The following is an 18,496-nucleotide window of genomic DNA, read 5'->3' on the forward strand; positions in this document are numbered from 1 at the left end:
AGTGGAGGGACATGAGGTAGAAGGGCAGGAGAGGCTCGAAGGAAGGGGGTGCTCCTAGGCTTTCAGTTCATGTGAGTAGGTAGCAGCATTCCCTTTCTAGCACTGCATAACAAAGTTCTACATGAGTGACAGACTTCTGTAATCCCAGCTCCCAGGAGGCTGAGGTGGAAAGGCAGCCTTGATCTTTGTTTTTATCTTGAGACAAAACAAAAATTAACTAAGCCCAGCACAGCTGGCTGATGCCTGTCATCCTAGCTACTCAGAAAGCTGAGCATCACAGTTCAAAGCCAGCCAGACTCTTATCTCCAATTAACCATCAGAAAAACCAGAAGTAGAACTGTGACTCAAAGTAGTAGAACATTAGGCTTGAGCACAAAAGCTCAGGGACAGCACCCAGGCCTTGAGTTCAAGTCCCACAACACACACACACACACACACACACACACACACACACACAGCTAAACCACACACACACACACACACACACACACACACACACACACACACACACACACACACACACACACACACACACACACACACAGCTAAACCAAACTCCAGAGATCATTTCTCTCACAGCTGAGGCCAGAGGTCTTTCAGACAGTGGGGCTGATTCTTTCTCAGAAGCTCAGAGTGGGATTTCTCCGTGAGTCTTGTACCTTTTGCTGGCTGCCAGCATCTTGGCTTTCTTGGCTTGCAGATGTCTCTCTCCAATCTGCCTATATGCCCATCCGGCCCACTCCCAAATGTCCTCTTCCCCCTGGGTAGATCTGTGTGCCCAATTTTCTCCTCTTATAGAGAAATAGTCACTGAATTAGGGGCTACCCTAATCCCTTATGACTCTTAACATTTCACTGTATTTGAAAAGACCCTATTTTCAAATAAGGCTATTCCCAGGGCTAAAGGGTTAAGAGTATATATTTTGTTTTTGTTTTTTGGGTCTGGTCATGGGCCTGAACTCTGGGCCTGGGCGCTGTCCCTCAGCTCTTCACCTCAAGGCTAGCGCTCTACCACTTGAGCCACAGTGCCACTTACAGCTTTTTTTTTCCTGCTTATGTGGTGCTGAGGAATCGAACCCAGGGCCTCATGCATGCAAGGCAAGCGCTCTACCACTGAGCCACCTTCCCAGCCCCAAGAGTGTGTATTTTGATGGAGGATGAGTCAAGGCTATGGACCTTCTGTGGAGCATAATTTTTTTTTTCAATGAGGTCAGAGGCCAATGTCTGGATCAGTTTTTATTGGAGCTTGGAATGTCACAGCAATTCACCTGACTCAGAGGCAAACTGAGCAAATGAGCAGCAATGATGGTGGACATCCGGTGGGATGCCCAGGCTACATTGAAGAATCCTGCTTGCCTGCAAGCAGGACACACACACACACACACACACACACACACACACTCCTACTGACTTTACACTCATGCCTGCGCACTCCTTCCCTGTGGGCCTGAGGCCAGGCATCTCCACCTTTGGGAGAGGCCTTGTCCACTTCGGGGCATCTGCTGAGCTGAGATGGAAGGATCCACAGGAGGATGAGGAACAAGGGAGCAGGAGTCTGCCGGAGCTTTGGAGTTAGGGAGGAAAGGGATGCAGCAGGGGAAGGAGGCCAGGGACCAGCCAAAGGGAGCTGGAGAAAGACCAGCTGGACTGGAGCAGAGGAGCAGAAACTGGAAATGGGGCAAGTGGGAGAAGAGGCCATCCCATTCCCTTCACTTACTTGAACCTCTCACAGTGGGGCCAGTGCCCTGGCGACAAAAAGCCTGGGGATCATCAAGGGGTCCCCTGTGTCCTAGGAAGGCACTGAAACGGGGAACTGAGGAGCCTAGCGTTTTCCCCAAGCATCCCTAGGGGGGATAGAAAGGGGAATGGCAGAGCAAGAAGGGGCTCACATGCCAGTTGTTGGAGCAACAAGACTGGAGAAACAGACTCTGACTCCAACCCCAACTGTGCAGTGGGGGTGAGCTAAGCTGCAGCCCCTCTGGCCAGCAGAGGGGAGAGGGCTGGAGCCAGGGCTGCCTGAGGGGGGAGCCTGGCCTCATCCATGTGTCCGTGGGAGAGGTAGGGACAGGAGGAGAGCAGGCCCTGAGCCTCCTGCCCCAGGGCCAGGGCTACCAAAGCACAGCCCCATCCAGGTTCCCGTAGCCGGGCTCGGCGCGCAGCCTCCAGTATGTGTGGTTAGTGACCCACCACTCCTTGCCGCTGCTGTCTGTCTGCCGCCTGGGGGAAGAGGGTGGGTGTGGGCAGGGGAAAGCGGAATGCAGGCTGGGCCCTGGAGACTGCCCTCCCATGGTGAGCCCACTCCAAGTGGAAGGGGCTAAGGGAAAGGCCTGGGCTGAGGAGGGACAGAGTGGAAGGCAAGGTTGGGCACCTGAAGAAGCGAGCCTGGTGGACGATGTTGTTCTCCTCCATGACTCTCCTTCTGTCGCGCTGCAGCTGCTCAATCCTTCGCTTCTGGGCCTCAGCAGCCTGTATATTCCCTTCCTCCAGGTACCTGAAGATCCAGATCCCAGTCAGTGGGTCTCCCCCCCCCTGCCCCTTCCCCTGCCTGGCTCTGTCTCTGGGGTGGTTTACTAGCATCAGATCCAGGCTCCGCGCAAGGCCTACAAGGAGAGACCTTCTTGCAGAGGCACTGGGGTTTGGGCAATGGGCCTGGGGGTACCTGGGTTGGGGCACTGACCTCTGGTCAGGACGCAGCCTAGTATCTGTGGATGGCAAGGTCCGCTTCAGCTCTGCTGTCAGCTCATTCAGCTCCAAGGCAAACTGAGTGAAGCCGAAGTTGCGCTCGTGGTCTGGGGGCATGGAGTCTGGGGGGGGGAGGTAAAGGACTGGGGCAGGGGTCCTGGGCCACAGTTCCCCCTCACCCTGCCCAGCTTTCCCTGATTACCCTACTTACTGGGTTTCCAGATGCACTGGCCCCCTGGTGGGGGACCCCGATAAAGCCCCTCATTCCACTTCCCAAAGAGTCGGTGGAGGACACGGCCACTGCGGCTCAGCACGGCACCCTGGACCTCATGGACGTTGGAACTCCAGTACTTGGCCTGGGGTGGAAATGGCAGGGCCTGAAGTAGGTTCTCTGGGCCCTGGAGAGGCAGAGGCTGCTGGGAGTGGGCAGTGTGGGAGGATAGACCATGCCTACCTTGCAGAAAGTGATCTTGCAGTGGCAGGAGCTGTCCTGTGTGTTCCGGATGAGCACCTCCCCGTAGTGCTCTATCCAGCGCTGGCCACTCAGGATGTTGTGAATGCAGGACGTCACCTTGTTCCATTCAAAGTGATCCCCAAACCTGAGAGAGACAGGGCACGGGAGGGTAGTGGCAGGCCCTAGGGAACAAGTGGTAGGGGGTGGAAGGATGCCTGTCTCACTGGTACAGGTCACATGGCTCTAGGGAAGGTGATGAGGGAGGATTCAGTCACTTTCCCATAGTGCATGGATTGAACAAGTCTCTTACAAAACACCCAAGAGAGATGGAGGTAAAAGCCAGGCACTGGTGGCTCATGCCTATAATCCTAACTACTCAGAAGGCTGATATCTGAGAATTTTGGTTGGAAGCTGGCCCAGGCAGGAAAGGCCATGAGATTCCTATCTTCAATCAACCACCAAAAAGGCAGAAGTGGAGGTGTGGCTCAAGTGGTAGAGAAACAACTTTGAAGGAAAAAGCCAAACCAAAGCATGAGGCCCTTGCCAGGCGCCAGTAGCTCACGCCTGTAATCCTAGCTACTTAGGAGGCTGAGACCTGAGGATCACGGTTCAAAGTGAGCTTGGGCAGGAAAGTCCGTGAGACTCTTATCTCCAATAAACAACCAGAAAACCAGAAGTGGCACTGTGGCTCAAGTGGTAGAGCACTAGCCTTGAGCTGAAGAAAGAAAGAAAGAAAGAAAGAAAGAAAGAAAGAAAGAAAGAAAGAAAGAAAGAAAGAAAGAGAAAGAAAGAAAGAAAGAAAGAAAGAAAGAAAGAAAGAAAGAAAGAAAGAAAGAAAGAGAAAGAAAGAAAGAAAGGAAGGAAGGAAGGAAGGAAGGAAGGAAAGAAGGAAGGAAGGAAAGAAGGAAGGAAGGAAAGCAAGCAAGCATGAGGCCCTAAGTTCAAGCCCCAGTATTGGCAGGAAAAAAAAAAAGAAAGAAAGATGAATTTATGAAAGGTCCCTGCCAGTCTGAAGGAACCTCCTTTCTTCTCTGGCTTCAGTTACCCACCTGTAGAATGAGCTTTTTTTTTTTTTTTTTAAGGTGGGAGATTGGGACTCGAACTAGGTACTTGATGTTTGGCTCATTGGCAAGTGCTCTACCAACTGAGCTATGCCTCCAACCCCTGTAGAATGAGCTTAGATGAGAGTTTTGTTTCTTTCAAACGTGGTTGTGACCTGTCATCAGTTTAGGTGTGTGTGTGTGTGTGTGTGTGTGTGTGTATGTGTGTATGTGTGTGTGAAGTGCAGCGTTAGTGTGAATCATGGTCAAAACTATGCAAGACACCAAATTAGAATTCATCGAGCCCCTCCATCTTTACTGCTCTGAGGCTTCTCACCTTTCTTTATCACAGCTGCTGCAAACGCAGGTGTAAAATGTACACACATTGCCACCAGTTCCAGCAGCTTCAGGAGCACAGGCCCCCATTAGCAGCCCTGGTGTTGGCTTGGCGGTTGGGAGTTTCCGGTACTCACCTGGGCAGGCTGACATTGACTGTTCCCACAGGCACAATCTCTAGGGATTTGCCCCAGAACTTGTTCTTCCACTTCATGTCTGGAGTTGGGTTGGGAGAGGAAACAGCAGAGATAAACTCAGAGGGTGTCCCAGCCACTTCCTGGCTGTCCTTTATCCCTGCCCCGTCTCCCCCTAGATCCACCCCCTCACCTTGCCAAAAGATGAAGTTGTCCGACTCTGCGTGGCATGCCGAGATGGGAGGGTGATGGGAGACCTTGGTGAGCAAAGAAGTTCTTTTGAGGCTGTCCCTAGGAAGCCTGGGGTCTCCACTGGGCATTGGGGGGCCTCCCAAAGCTCCCTGTCCCCACCCCAGTTCTCTGGGAACCAGACCAGTCAGTTCCAGGTCCTCTGTCCACTTATCATCCTTGGCCACCATCCAAATCTATATCCTCTCTTCTCGCCACAAGGCCCGCTGTTCTTGCTCTTGCCTGCTCCCCTCAGAGGCCTCCTGTAGCCCTGCCAGTGATGCCCTTGAACAGCCCTGCTCAGACCTAGATAGTTCCCCCAGCAGTGCCAATGGCCTCTACCTTGTGCCCTGCCTGAAATCCAGCCCTTCCCCTGAGGACCATCTTCTCTCCCAATCTCTGCTGAAAGCTGATCATATCAGCTGGCTCCGCCCCACACTCTTGCAAACACTTGGCCTTGTCCTCACTTGGAATGGCTCCATTGTGACCTTCAACTCTAACATCCCGCAGCCCTCCCTCCTCCCTCCTCTCCCTGTTCCCTGTCTCCCATAACGCTGTCCTCCCAAACCATTTTACTTTCTCCTGGTCTGCCAACCCCACCCTAGATTCCCTTCTATTCCTTCCCCTAAGACCCTCGGCGACCTGCTCCCACCACTCTCCAGAAATGCAGGCCCAGACTCCTCTGTGCACTGCTGGTTCCAATCTTTCCCCTGACACATAGAGAGAAACTTCCAATTCCACATTGCTGTACTTCTGGGTCCTTGGCAGCCCTGCTCCCATCAATCCTACAAGGGCTTGGACCCAAGCGAGTCTCTTTAACCTTTGTCCCCATGCCAAAGGAGAACAGAGGGTAGGTAAGGCCTCTGAATGCCATACCCCACTCATTCCTCCACAGCTTCTCAGCCCTCCTGATCCTCTCCCTTTTCTGCTCCATCAGTCCTGTCCTCTCATCTCAATGAGCAAGTCTCCCCTTTCTAGACCTGCACATCTCTGCTGAGATGAGAGGCTTGTTTCCTACTGTGTACTCAGTTGTACTATTTCACATTGTTACCATCTTCTCACAAATCCTGCTGGCATTGGTGGCTCATTCCTGTATCCTACCTACTCAGGAGGCTGAAATCTGAGGACTAAAATTCAAAGCCAGCCTCAGGCAGACAAATCCAAGAAACTCTTATCTCCAATTAACTAGTATAAAAGCCAGAAGTGAAGTTATGGCTCAAGTGGTGGAGTACCAGCCTTCAGCAAAAAAGCCAAGCAAGAGCTAAAGGCTCTGAGTTATAGCCCTGATACTGGATGGATGGACAAATGAATAGACAGACAGACAGACAGGCAGACACACACAAACACACACACACAAAACAAAAACAACAAAAAGCCCCCCCACACCTAGCTGGGCAGCAGTGGCTCACACCTGTAATCCTAGCTATTCAGAGGCTGAGATCTGAGGATCACAGTTCAAAGCCAGCCTGGGCAGGAAGATCCATGATATTCTTGTCTCCAATAAATTATCAAAAAAAGCCAGAAGTGGAGCTGTGGCTCAAGTGATAAAATGCTAGGCTTGAGTAAAAGAAGCTCAGGGGGCTGGGAAGGTGGCTCATGGGCTGGGAAGGTGGCTCAGTGGTAGAGTGCTTGCCTTGCATGCCTGAGGCCCTGGGTTCGATTCCTCAGCACCATATAAGAAAAAAGCCGGAAGTGGCGCTGTGGCTCAAGTGGTAGAGCGCTAGCCTTGAGCTGAAGAGCTGAGGGACAGCGCCCAAGCCCAGAGTTCAGGCCCCACGACCGGACCCCCAAAAAAAAAAAAAAAGAAGCTCAGGGACAGCACCCAGGCCTTGAGTTCAAGCCCTAGGACTGGCAAAAATAACAACAACAACAACAAAACCACAGCTGATACTCCCAGGACCACAGACCATTTGCCCTCCTGCTCAGACATAACCCAGAGGGAGTCTCTGATGACATTGCCAACCCTCTACACTGACCACTCCCAGATCTGCTAGAGCTCCATACAGCTCCAGGCCCCTGACCTCAGAGCCAAACTTGACATCTCCTGTGGAAGTCTAGTCTATATGGCAGCATGTCTCGCTAACTCAGTTTCCATCCTGATAACCAGCACTTCTACATGCCAACTGAATTCCTCCAAACTCCTTTCCACTGACCATTTCCCCATCCCTACACTGCTGGATCCCCCTCTAGATCTGTTTCAGGCGTGTCTCCCATGAGAAGTAGCTTTGGAGCAAACTCTCCACCCAGCATATACCATGGTGCCTGGCAAAGGGCCATTGCCTCCCAATCCTGCCTGCCTTCCCACTGCCTTCAGGATTAAAAATAAACAGAACCCCAGAATGCGGCTCACTTTCTCCTACAAGGCTCCTCAGGATTGAGCCTTCCTTGCCTTCCAGCTCCATCTTTAACCTTTTTTTTTTTTTTTTTTTTTTTTTTTTTTTTTTTGCTATTCCTGGGGCTTGACCTCAGGGCCTGGGCACTGTCCCTCAGCTTCTTCTTCTTTTTTTTTTTTTTGCACAAGGCTAGTGCTCTATCACTTGAGCCACAGCACCACTTCCAGCTTTTTCTGTGTATGCAGTATTGAGGAATCGAACCCAGGATTTCATGCATTCTAGGCAAGCATTCAACCACTAAGCCACATTCCCAGCCCTCTTTAACCTTCTTAATCTCTCCACCTTATCTTTCACACTGTCTGGTATATCCCAGCTCCCCAAATTCCTCTACTCCTTGGCTTTCTCCTACTCATCCTTCAAGACCTGGATTGAGATCACCTCCTAGAGTGCGCCTTCCTGAGTGGATCCTCCCTTATGCCTATTTCAGCCACCTTCCCACAGGGAACAGAGACCTCCATCTTTTTCATATGCAACTGGGCCTGGCACAGGCTCCCTGCACCATGCTCTTCTTCAAGCTTTGGTGGTGCAACTCATCTATCCTGAGGTCCCTGAAACCCAGATCCTCCCCTGCCCCAGTCCTGGAGGCCAGCCCTCCCACCCTAGGGACTACACCTGCTCGCTGATGAAGCGGAAGCCTCGGTCAGGCCGCTCACACTCATAGGTCTCCCCCAGGACAGGGTTGAAGGGCTTGCAGCCTGCCCGGTGGTACGTGGAGGAGTAGGCAGAAACGGCAAAGGCTGCTATATACACCTGCAGGAAGGGTAGGGACAATGCCATGGGGATAAGAAGCTGAGAGAGGGGTCTTGGAAAGGGGATACCAGCCCATCATAAACAAAGCCTGGGATCTGGATGAGGAACTCCAAGCACAAGGATCTTCCCGGACAGGACTTTGGGAGACAAGGATTTGAGAGACAGCACTGCAGGAGATGGGGTGGGGGGTAGACAAGGAAGAGCCTTGGGCAGGTACCATGCGCTCGCAAGGGTCAGCCACGCGGCTGGCCTGGTCCAGGAGGCTGCTGTACTCCAGCTCCTCGCAGAGCCGCTGCAACGTGTTGAGTGGCTCGTTGAGCTGCACGGGCATGGACACCTTGGACAGGTCTTTCCCAATGTTGTTACGCAGGATGTTCCACAGGCTCACATCCACCCCAGGCCCACTGGCAGCTGGCAGGCAGCGGCGGCGGGGAGGCCCGGAAGCTCTCCCTGGAACACATTCCCCTGGGGCCAACACCACCATGTCAGTCTCCCATGGATACTGGCATTCCAGACCTAGCAGGCCCCTGTCTGTGCTGGTGGATATGCCAATGCCCAGGGCCCTTTTTTGCCCACTGTGGGTGGGATAACTGAGGATCTAGCTGTTGAAAAGCTAGGTCCCTTGCTATGGACAATGTCTTAGAAGTCCCCAGAGTCCCCTCTCCTCACCTCCGATCTCCTTATAAACAGAAGACACAACAAGAGGTTGATTATTAATCATGTACTAGTAGGTCATGCCTATAATCCTAGCTACTCAGGAGGTTGAGTTCTGAGGATTGCAGCTCAGAGTCGCCCAGGCAGACAAATCCAAGATAGTCTTATCTTCAGTTAACTAGCAAAAAGCTAGAAGTAGAGGTGTGGTTCAAGGGGTAGAGTACTGGGCTTGAGTGGAACAACTGAAGCAAAAGCACTAGGCGCCGGGCACTGGGCGCCAGTGGCTCACACTTGTAATCCTAGTTACTTGGGAGGCTGAGATCTGAAGATTGTGGTTCAAAGCCGACTCTGGGCAGGAAAGTCCATGACATTCTTATCTCCAATTAACAACCAGCAAACCAGAAGTGGTGCTGTGGCTCAAGTGGTAGAGCACTCGCCTTGAGCTGAAGAGCTAAGGGACAGTGCCCAGGCCCAGAGTTCAAGCCCCACGATAGGGGGGAAAAGTGCTAGGCCCTTAGTTCAAACCCCAGTACTACACACAGAAGATGTAGATTATTCTGCCTCTTTTATAGAAGAGGAAAAAGTAACATTAGAGGCTCTAAGCCACTCTGCTAAAAACTGGCCAAGAAGGGCCTTTTGTCTATTTTTCAGTCCCTGTGGAATCATCTCCTTTTCTGTCAAGCCCTATTTAAGTATTCTTGCCTAATGGGACAAAGGCCAGACCAGGCCTAAATCTAGCCTACTCCTCAAAGCTGGTCCTAGAACATTCCTTAGCTCTTGGCTCTGGTGTCACCTCTGGGGTCAACATCCAAAACCATTAGCCCTCTAGTCACCAGAGGGACGTTCTCTGTATGGGCCCTGGATAGATGCAGTTTCTCCATCTCCCCACTTCCAGACCTTCTTGTCCCATGCCCACACACCCAGCTGGTACCTTTCTGGTAGCAGTCAGCTCCCCTGAGGTCCAGCACCTCTTCAGACAGGCTGGTAGTGATTTCACTGGTGCACGACTCTTCTTCCTCGGAGCCCTGGGCCGGAACATATGACAAACTGGGCAGACTAGGTCTCCCCAGGCAGCTGAGCAGTGCTCAGGGCCTAGCAAGAATGTGCCCAGCTAGCCCTTTGGGAGGAAGGGAAAGAGAAAGAGCCCCAGAACACTCCCCTGGGAGGTCTAACATGGTAGAATGTGCCCGGCCTCCTAGGAGAGGACCTAGAACTCAACTAAAATGAGGAAACTTGGAAAACTGGCATGACACCAAAGGGAAGGGAAGTTGGCGGGGTGGGGGCGGGGAGAGGGCTGCTGAGATGCAGGGTTTAGGGCAAGAGGATTAAGAAGCATGGAGGTGAAATGGGGTCAGGTCTACTAGAGGTAGACCTGAAGTTGTTTCCAAGAACCCAGTGGGGCAGACACAGTGAATTGGAAGATGAGTCCCCAGCAGAGATTTCTGTGCCAAGCCACAGAGTCTCTCTGAGCCCACCTGGATCCTCCCGAAGTGCTTCCCCGCTCCCTGCCAGCTTCTTCCTCCCTCACCTCATTCTCTGAAGAGCTGGCGGAAAGCAGAACCTCGCAGGCATCAAAGAACTCCGTGTGGGAGTCGGCAAGGGACAGGACGCTGCTCTGGGACAGCTGGGGGGTCAGCTCTCGGCCCTTCATGTACAAAGCTTCTTGCTGTGGGAGCCAGATGGGCATCAGGCCCCCGGGGCCACTCTGGAGGCCAGGAAGGCCTCCCCCTGGCCTGACCATTTCCTCCAGAGGAAAGTCTATTAGGGACTCAGAGCCTGACACCTGCTGAGCAGGCAGAGGCAGAGGAGAGGGAGTGGGGCACGAACTGCAGCCTGAGAGGAGGGCTCATGGGGTCCATAATAACTGCTCACACTTCCTGGCACGGACTCTGAGTCCTTTTGATGTGTTGAGTCATTCAAACCTGACACCCACCCCTACTTTACAAAGGGGTGGGGCCCCCATCAGGGCACTGAGGCTCAGCTCAGTAGGCCGCTCTACTGTGGAGCCCGAGTCAGAACCACAGAGTCCAGCCCTAGAGTCCAGTTCTGAACAGTGGGAGCCTGGTCCTAATCAGTTAAGATTCTTTGGGCTCAGTTTTGTCACATGGAGACGAATAATCATCACCTTCATGGACTCTAAATTAAAGTAATAGCTTTCTGTAGATGTTAAGGATCAGTCAAAAATAGCTGTGTGAAAAAAAAAAAAGCTGTGTAGGCTGAGCATGGTGGTGTATGCATGTAATCCCTGGTATTCAGGGGCAAAGGCAGGAAGATCAAGATTTCAAAGCTGTTCTGGGCAAAGTTAACGAAACTCTATCTCAGAAGCAAACACAAACAAGAGGGCTAGAGGTGTGGCTCAAGTGGACTATCATGTTATACAAGGGGTCTAGCGCATGAGAGGTCCTAGGTGCAATGACCAATAATATAAAATATGGAAAAGAAAAATGAAAAATTTTTTCTTTCTCTTCTTTCTTCCTTCCTTCCTTCCTTCCTTCCTTCCTTCCTTCCTTCCTTCCCCCCTCTCTCTCTTTCTTTCTTTCTTTTCTTCCTTTCTTCCTTTCTTTCTTTTTGCCAGTCCTGGGGCTTGAACTCAGGGCCTCGGTATTCTTTTGCTGAAGGCTAGCACTCTACCACTTGAGCCACAGCATCACTTCTGGCTTTTTCTGTGTATGTGGTACTGAGGAATTGAACCCAGCACTTCATGCATGTTAGGCAAGCACTGAGCCAGATTTCCAGCCCTCTTTTTGGTGTGTACCAGTACTGGGGCTTGAATTCAGGGCCACATGCTCTCACTTGGCTTTTTTGCTAAGGCAGATACTCTACCATTTGAGCTATACATCCACTTCTGGCTCTTTACTGGTTAACCGGAGACACAAATCTCACAGACTTTTCTGCCTGGGCCAGCTTCAAACCACAATCTCAGCCTCCTCAGTAGTTAGGATTATAGGCATGAGCCACTAGTGCCCGACCTATCTCAGCTATTTCAGGACTAAAAATAACTTTTTTTTTTTAACCACCCAGACCTTCACTCCTGCCAGGAAAAATAGAACCAGAAAAATGACCCCTTCAGCCATTCTTACCTCCTCCGGATTGAGGGAACTGAAGGAGTCCGCGGTGGTATCTGAGGAGATAGACAGAGAGTGCAGGCGCCTCTGCCCAGCTGGAGCCTCAGAGACCTGAGGCAGAGGATGAGAGGACAGTGGTCAGAGGCTAAAGTCCTCCCCAATCCGCCACTTTCACTTCCCCAGGGTCTGCCTGTGCCGTCTTCTCAGCCCAGGTGCAGACCTGCTATAGGATCTGGGACCGAAGTCCTCTGCCTGGAGCCTTCCCCCTGACCAAGACCCCCCCCCCCACCAAGGCTCACCCCCATCCTTGACAGCTCTGAGCCCTGGTGCAGGTCCCTCAGTCGGTCCCGTTCAGTGGTGAGGGCCGCCAAGACGCTGCTGAGGGAGCTGTGTACTGTCCGGGGAAGGCAGGCCATCAGACTCCTGGCCCTTGTCCTCCCATTCCTCTCTGTCCCCCCCACCTCCGGTGTACACTCACCCTTCTGAGCCAGGGCCCAGAAACTACGCTGCAGGTGGGCATAGTCTGGAGGTGGCAGCCCACGGGGACCTGAGGAGTCTCGAGACTCCAGGTAGCGGGACAGGTTGGGAACAGAGCCATGGAGACGACCAACCTTGGGGGTAAAAGGGAGTAGGTGAAGCCACAATCTCCTCCGGGGCACCCCACCCCTGCAACTTGGGGCCCACACCCCACCTCACCCGTCCAATGGTGTCGTCCTTGGCAAAGCTCTGTGTACACCACATGCGACTGGTCCGTTTTCCCTTCTTGGGTCTCTCTGTTGTCACAGAGGCCTGGCAGGTTGAGATCAGATAATTGCATTTGACTGGCAGCAGCCAGCCACACTCAGAAAAGGCAGAGAGGACAACACAGGTGACCCCAGGGACATAGGGTATGGCACCCTCGGGGAGGTGTGTCCACAGGAAGTCCCAGGAGAGAGGCATCTAAGCAGTGAGTGGCTCTTCAGAAAACCACAGTGAGACCGGTGCTGGTGGCTCATGCCTGTAATCCTAGCTACTTAGGAGGCTAAAGATTGAGATTCAAAGGCAGCTCGGGCAGGAAAAGCGGTAAGACTCTTTTTTTTTTTTTTCTAGAAGACTCTTATTTCCAAGGAACCACCTAAAATTCAGAAGTAGAGCTGTGACTCAAAATGGAAAAGTGTTAGCCTTGAACAAACTCAGGAACAGCACCCAGGCATTGAGTTCAAGCCCCACCACTGAGAAAAAAGAAAAAAGAAAAGAAAAGAAAAAGAAAAAGAAAGAACGGAAGGAAGGAAGGAAGGAAGGAAGGAAGGAAGGAAGGAAGGAAGGAAGGAAAGACCATAGTGATAGGGAGCTGAGGAGGGGCCCTGGGCAGCCCCGGCCTCAACCCTGGCCCCTACCTGGTGTGTAGGAATCACAGGGGCTGAGGGGATTCGGTGCAGGGACTCTAGGCTCTGGAGGAGTCTGTGTAGTTCCTGCAGCTTCCCCTGACACTCCGAGAGAGCTGGGGGAGAAGAAAGGAGGATGTTGCTCTCTTACTACCAGCCAGGGATCCCAATCTGTCCCATGGCTTCCTTCTTCCTTCAAAGATGTCACCAGCAGCCAAAGAAATCCTCACACTGCTCCCCTCCCTTCTAGGCCTAGCAGGCCTCCTCTGCCTTTCTGGGAGTCCTGAAGCTCCATCTCTGTAGACCATTTTCATCTCTGTTCCCTGTGCACAGGCCAGGTACCCTTCCACTCTCCTGATCTTGGTGTGCATTTCCCTCTCAGGGGCAACAGGTCAGTCTTGTACTGCTGGAACCAAATTCTTTTTTTTTTTTTGTCGGTCGTAGGGCTTGAACTCTGGGCCTGGGCGCTGTCCCTCAGCTCTTCAGCTCAAGGCTAGTGCTCTACCACTTGAGCCACAGCACCACTTCCAGCCTTTTCTGTTTATGTGCTGCTGAGGAATCCAACCCAGGGCCTCATGTATATGAGGCAAGCACTCTACCACTGAGCCACCTTCCCAGTCTATGGGACTGAATTCTTTTTTTTTTGGGTCCGGTTGTGGGGCCTGAACTCTGGGCCTGGGTGCTGTCCCTCAGCTCTTCAGCTCAAGGCTAGCGCTCTACCACTTGAGCCACAGCGCCACTTCCAGCTTTTTTTTTTTTTGCTTATGTGGTGCTGAGGAATCGAACCCAGGGCCTCAGGCATGCAAGGCAAGCGCTCTACCACTGAGCCACCTTCCCAGCCCTTTGGGACTGAATTCCAAAGCGCACTTTCTCCCTGGACTTTTGCCCACAATAGCATTGAGTATCTTTGTCAGGAGTCTGGCCCTGGTCTGTCTATCTATGTGCCTGGTAGAAGTCCTATTTTTCTTCTATAAGATCCGGGCCCCTTAGGGGAGGGTCCACCAAGGAGACTTGATCATCCTGGAGGTAGAAGTATCTCTACCATCAGACTGGGGCTTCCTGTCGTTCTGATGCTACCTAGACCCAACAGCCTAGGCTTTCCCCACACAGGTACTGGCCTAGAACCCTTACCGTGAGAGCAGCGGTCTAGGCCATCACTGTCCCTCAGCCAGGAAGACACCTTCTCTCGAGGTCCAACACCAGGTAGGGCTGAGGCACTACTCGTTGTTAGAAGTTGGGTGCCAGGACCCTGTGGGTGAACCAAGCAAGGGTCAGGAAGGATGGTGTCCACCTCCCCTGGTCTCACAGATTCCCCCCAACCACCATCCTGAATTGCCCCATCTCATCTGGGGCCCATCCTACCTTCCGATGAGCAGTGCTGGGCATGTCTAAGCGCTGAGCCAGGCGGTGGGCACGGAGCTGGGTCACCCAGCTTTGGAAAAGGTCCTGGGATTTGATCTGTAGAAGTGTTGGAGAAAAGGAGCAATATCTAAAGAAAGGGTCTACTTTCCAGGAGCAAGAATTTGGGGCTCTGGTTCCCCAGGCAAGAGGGGTTCTCTCTGTTAGTTTGCACAACCCCTTCCCTCCTGCAGGCTTGCAGAGCACAACATCTCAAGTGCGTGAGCCCTTGGTTCTGTCTCTTCACATAAAAGTTAACAGGGTGGATCTGCCTTTGACTGTTTTATGATGGCAACTTTCTCTTTGACAACTTAGGAAAAGATCCTGAGGCCCTCAGATCCCGAGTCTCTGGGCCTGTGCCACAGACCTTTGCCAGGATGGTGACCAAACACTTCCTGGATCCTAGGTGTTACCTTGAGGTGGTAGATGTTGTCCTCAGTATCAAGGTCAATGCGCTGAGCTTTTTTGTTGATGGACATGACCGACAGCCGGACATCAATGGAGCCATGGAGTTTCCCCTTGGTGATCTGGGGTGGAGGATTAGTAGAGGACAGGAGTCAATTTTAGGTTCCCAAGGCCATAGAACTCCCTGAGGCCCCTCTAGGTTCAAGGGCCAGACAGCAATTCACCCTCAAGTCCAAGTCACACTAGAAGGGCATTGTCAATTATTTCCTGTATACACAATGTTCTATTATATCCAGCTTCTTGCTGAGCTCTAGGAAGCCACAGGGCAAGGATCTGCACGGCATAAGAAGGACACAACACCTGGAGGAAATCTGGGAGTCTAGCCTTGCTCCTTATTCCCAGCACAAGAATGGGGACAAGGAGCAGAGTGAGAAAACTCCCATTCCTTGGGCACTTAGTTGGTACCCAGGAACATTCCGGAGAGCCTGCAGTGCAGTCTTTCCCCAGTGCCCATGGTAAAACAACTTTATACGTGTGCAAGCATGCTCCTTGTCTTATGGGGAGGATGCTGACACCCAGGGAATGTAGCTGTCTCTTAGCATCCTCAGGGGAAGAGTTCTAGGATGCATGAAGATACAGAAATGCATGGACACTCGAGAGAGACCCTTATATAAAGAGGTAGTATTTGCATAAAACCCATGCATCCTCTTCTGAGCCCTTTAAGTCACCTCTAGATTATATATATTACTTAATATTGTGTATATGCTATGTAAACAGTTGTAAATATTAGCTTGTTTGGAGAATAGTGTCAAGAAAACTATATGATCAGTACAGATGCAAGTTAATATATATAAGATTTTATTATATATACATATATATATGTATATATGTATATATATATGTATATATGTATATATATATATGTATATATATGTGTGTGTATATATATATATATATATGACTTTTTTTGTCAGTCATAGGGGCTGAACTCTGGGCCTGGGAATTGTCCCTTAGCCCTTCAGCTCAAGGCTAGTGCCCTACCACTTGAGCCACAGCACCACTTCTGGCTTTTTTTTTCTGTTTATGTGGTGCTGAGGAATCGAACCCAGGGCCTTGTGCATGCGAGGCAAGCACTCTATCACTGAGCCAACTTCCCTGCTCTTATATGATTTTTTTTTCTTTTTGATCTACAGTTGGTTGAGTCTGCAAGTTGGAAAGCCAGAGGATACAGACAGCCAAATATAAAATGCCAATAGTGTACCCCAGGATTCATACCCTGCTCTGGCTGATTCTAGATCCCCCTCCCTCCAGCTCCCCCCCGCCCCACCCCCAGCCTGCTCAGAGCATTCTGGAAAAGACTCCTCTCACACCCCTTGAGACAGGGCCCTGACTTACGTCTTGCCTGGTTGTAGCATAGTGCAGGATCCCATCCTCGAGCACAAAGTACCTCTGTGACATTGCCCAGAAGGGAAGGGAAGGTGTAGCCGAGAGGACAGGGTGGGGAGAGAGCAAACACACAGACTTTTCTTTTCCATACACAAACACCAGAGCAGTCTAGCAGCCTCCCACATGTGGCCCCTCCCCTTGCCCTGTCACCCTACCTTGTGCCAGCCCTTCAGAGGCCACTTCCTCTTCTTGAGCAGGTGGCCTTCCTGCCTCTCAGGCATGATGCCTTCTGTTCCCAGCCTGCCCCGAGGCTCCTCTACCACCTCCCACAGTTCAGAGGTCTGCAGAGAGGGCAGTTGCTGATGAGCCCACCACATCTACCCTCTTCTACCTGGACCCCAAACAAGGCCCACCCATTGGTGCTCCCTGCTCAGACCTGTTGGGCACTGCTGGGCTTTGAGGACTGAGTACTCTCAGCCAGGGAAGGGCTGTCCCTCTCTTGGAAGTCCATGGAAGAGGCAGGTACAGCAGAGTGGAAAGTAAAGGATGTCACCTTGTTTGGGGAAGGCCCTAGAAGCAAGAGAGAGACCGCTTGAACACAGACCCAGCTATCACAGATCCTTACCCACAAACCAAGATCAGGGCAGGCAGACAGAATGGTGGAAACCTGAGAAACATGGCCCACTCCACCTTAGGAACCTACCCTGGGGCTCCAGGAAACAATTGGTGTTTTCTTAGGATTCCTTGGTTGGGGGTTGGGGGGGGGTGGGAATCCAGAGGTGAGCTGGTCTCCAAGAAGAGATAGAACTCAGAGACTGAGCAGGCAAGAACTCATCAATCCAGCTGCCTCTTCCTCCAGGACCCCCATGCCCCACCACTATGGCTTGGTGACACAATTACCTTGCAAAGAACCCCTCAGATTCTCACCAACTGGACCCCATAGCTTCTAGTTCTTGGGCACCCCCTTTTTTTTTTTTTGCATGGGGACAACTCCTATCTCCCCACCCCCTATGTCTCTCCCCACCAAGCATACCTCTAAGATCCCCTCCTTGGACCCTCAATTATCCTCAAAGCTTCACCATCTGTTTTCTATGACCCCAGTCCCTGTGACTCCTGAGAAGTAACTCCCCCCCAGAGAGCGCAGAACACTGGCTGATAGACAATGTGGGTGGGAGAAGAAGTGGCCAAGAACACCCAGAGGTCTGCCCAGGTCCTGCAGCAATGCCCACAGGCGCCTTTGGCACGGGCCCTGGCCATCCTGGCTCCACTGGGATATCAATAATGCATGAGGCTGTGTGTGTGTGTGAGAGAGAGCTGGGGGAGGGGACTGGAGGGGCGAGGTTGGCCCGGGGCTGGGGAAGCAGCTCAGATCTCCCGATCAGTGCCTAGGGAGCACCTGAGGAGCTGAGGCAGGAATGGGAAAGGGACAGGACATAGCAGTTGGCAGGCTAAGGGTGGCCAGGAGGTCACAGCAGGGGGTCCAGGCTGACCCGAGGGAGAACTCCTGCAATCGGCCACTGAAAGTTGCTAAACTCTTCTGGTGTTTGGGAATCTCGATGCCCTTGTCCTGGTCCCCAGGGCTGCCTGCAGGGAGGTGGGAGAAGGGATGTTGGAGGGTGAGGCGGGGCTGTCAGTGGAAAGGAGTTAAGCCAGGTGGGCAATCTCCTGCTACCTCCATTCCCAGCCCTGTCTCCAGCTAAGCAGACTCTCCAGTTCTAGGTAGGAGGCCCTCCCGGGGAGTGGCAGGCAGTGCCAGCCAGGCCCCCTTACCCCAAGGTCCATGGACGCCCGTGCTCCTTGGCCCGCTCTGCCTCTGAGTCACTGTCTCCGAGTCACCCGGCTACCTTCGCACAGAGCTGAGCAGTGGCAGCTGCTGTGGCTGCTGCTGCTGCTGCTGCAGGAACCAGGAAGGAAGGAGACGTCGGAGCCTCCCCTCCAGCCGGATCTCCCCACCTGCCCCTCCCCCGTCGCCTCCTCCCGCCAAGCTCCGGGCAGCCGCTCAGCTCTGCCCCCCTGCTCCCCGGAGGACTCAACCACTGAAGTGGCTTGGGAATGGGGTGGGGTGGGGGGACCACAGTCACCACAGCAGGGTTCCAGACAGATCAGAGGACTGATACCTGCGGGCCACCAGCCAGTGGTGCTATAGGATTTATTCTACCTAGTATGAACTTGCCCCCAGGGAGTGCCCAAGGCCATTTCCTTATTGAC

General features: G+C 52.4%; 1 protein-coding gene across 2 annotated transcripts; it reads right to left on the reverse strand.

The window, feature by feature from the left end:
* Positions 1 to 1,205: 1,205 nt before the first annotated feature.
* Positions 1,206 to 18,141, reverse strand: Osbpl7 (oxysterol binding protein like 7). Of its 2 annotated transcripts, XM_070028213.1 has the most exons (23): positions 18,059 to 18,141; positions 16,725 to 16,858; positions 16,504 to 16,629; positions 16,298 to 16,351; positions 14,911 to 15,024; positions 14,462 to 14,557; positions 14,231 to 14,348; positions 13,112 to 13,215; positions 12,432 to 12,524; positions 12,214 to 12,346; positions 12,035 to 12,129; positions 11,751 to 11,846; positions 10,199 to 10,336; positions 9,602 to 9,695; positions 8,234 to 8,481; positions 7,879 to 8,016; positions 4,839 to 4,902; positions 4,649 to 4,727; positions 3,136 to 3,280; positions 2,893 to 3,037; positions 2,677 to 2,803; positions 2,368 to 2,490; positions 1,206 to 2,216 (listed from the first exon to the last, which is right to left on the reverse strand). In XM_070028213.1, exons 2-23 carry the CDS (start codon positions 16,797 to 16,799, stop codon positions 2,108 to 2,110), a joined length of 2,514 nt encoding a protein of 837 aa, XP_069884314.1. In that variant the 5' UTR covers positions 16,800 to 16,858; positions 18,059 to 18,141; the 3' UTR covers positions 1,206 to 2,107. The 2 variants fall into 2 exon arrangements, with proteins under 2 accessions (XP_069884314.1, XP_069884315.1); XM_070028214.1 differs by lacking the exon at positions 16,298 to 16,351.
* Positions 18,142 to 18,496: the final 355 nt, after the last annotated feature.

This window comes from Dipodomys merriami, unplaced genomic scaffold, assembly GCF_024711535.1.
Source record: "Dipodomys merriami isolate MVZ:Mamm:240054 unplaced genomic scaffold, mDipMer1.0.p SCAF_19, whole genome shotgun sequence".
In the NCBI taxonomy this organism is placed as follows: Eukaryota; Metazoa; Chordata; class Mammalia; order Rodentia; family Heteromyidae; genus Dipodomys; species Dipodomys merriami.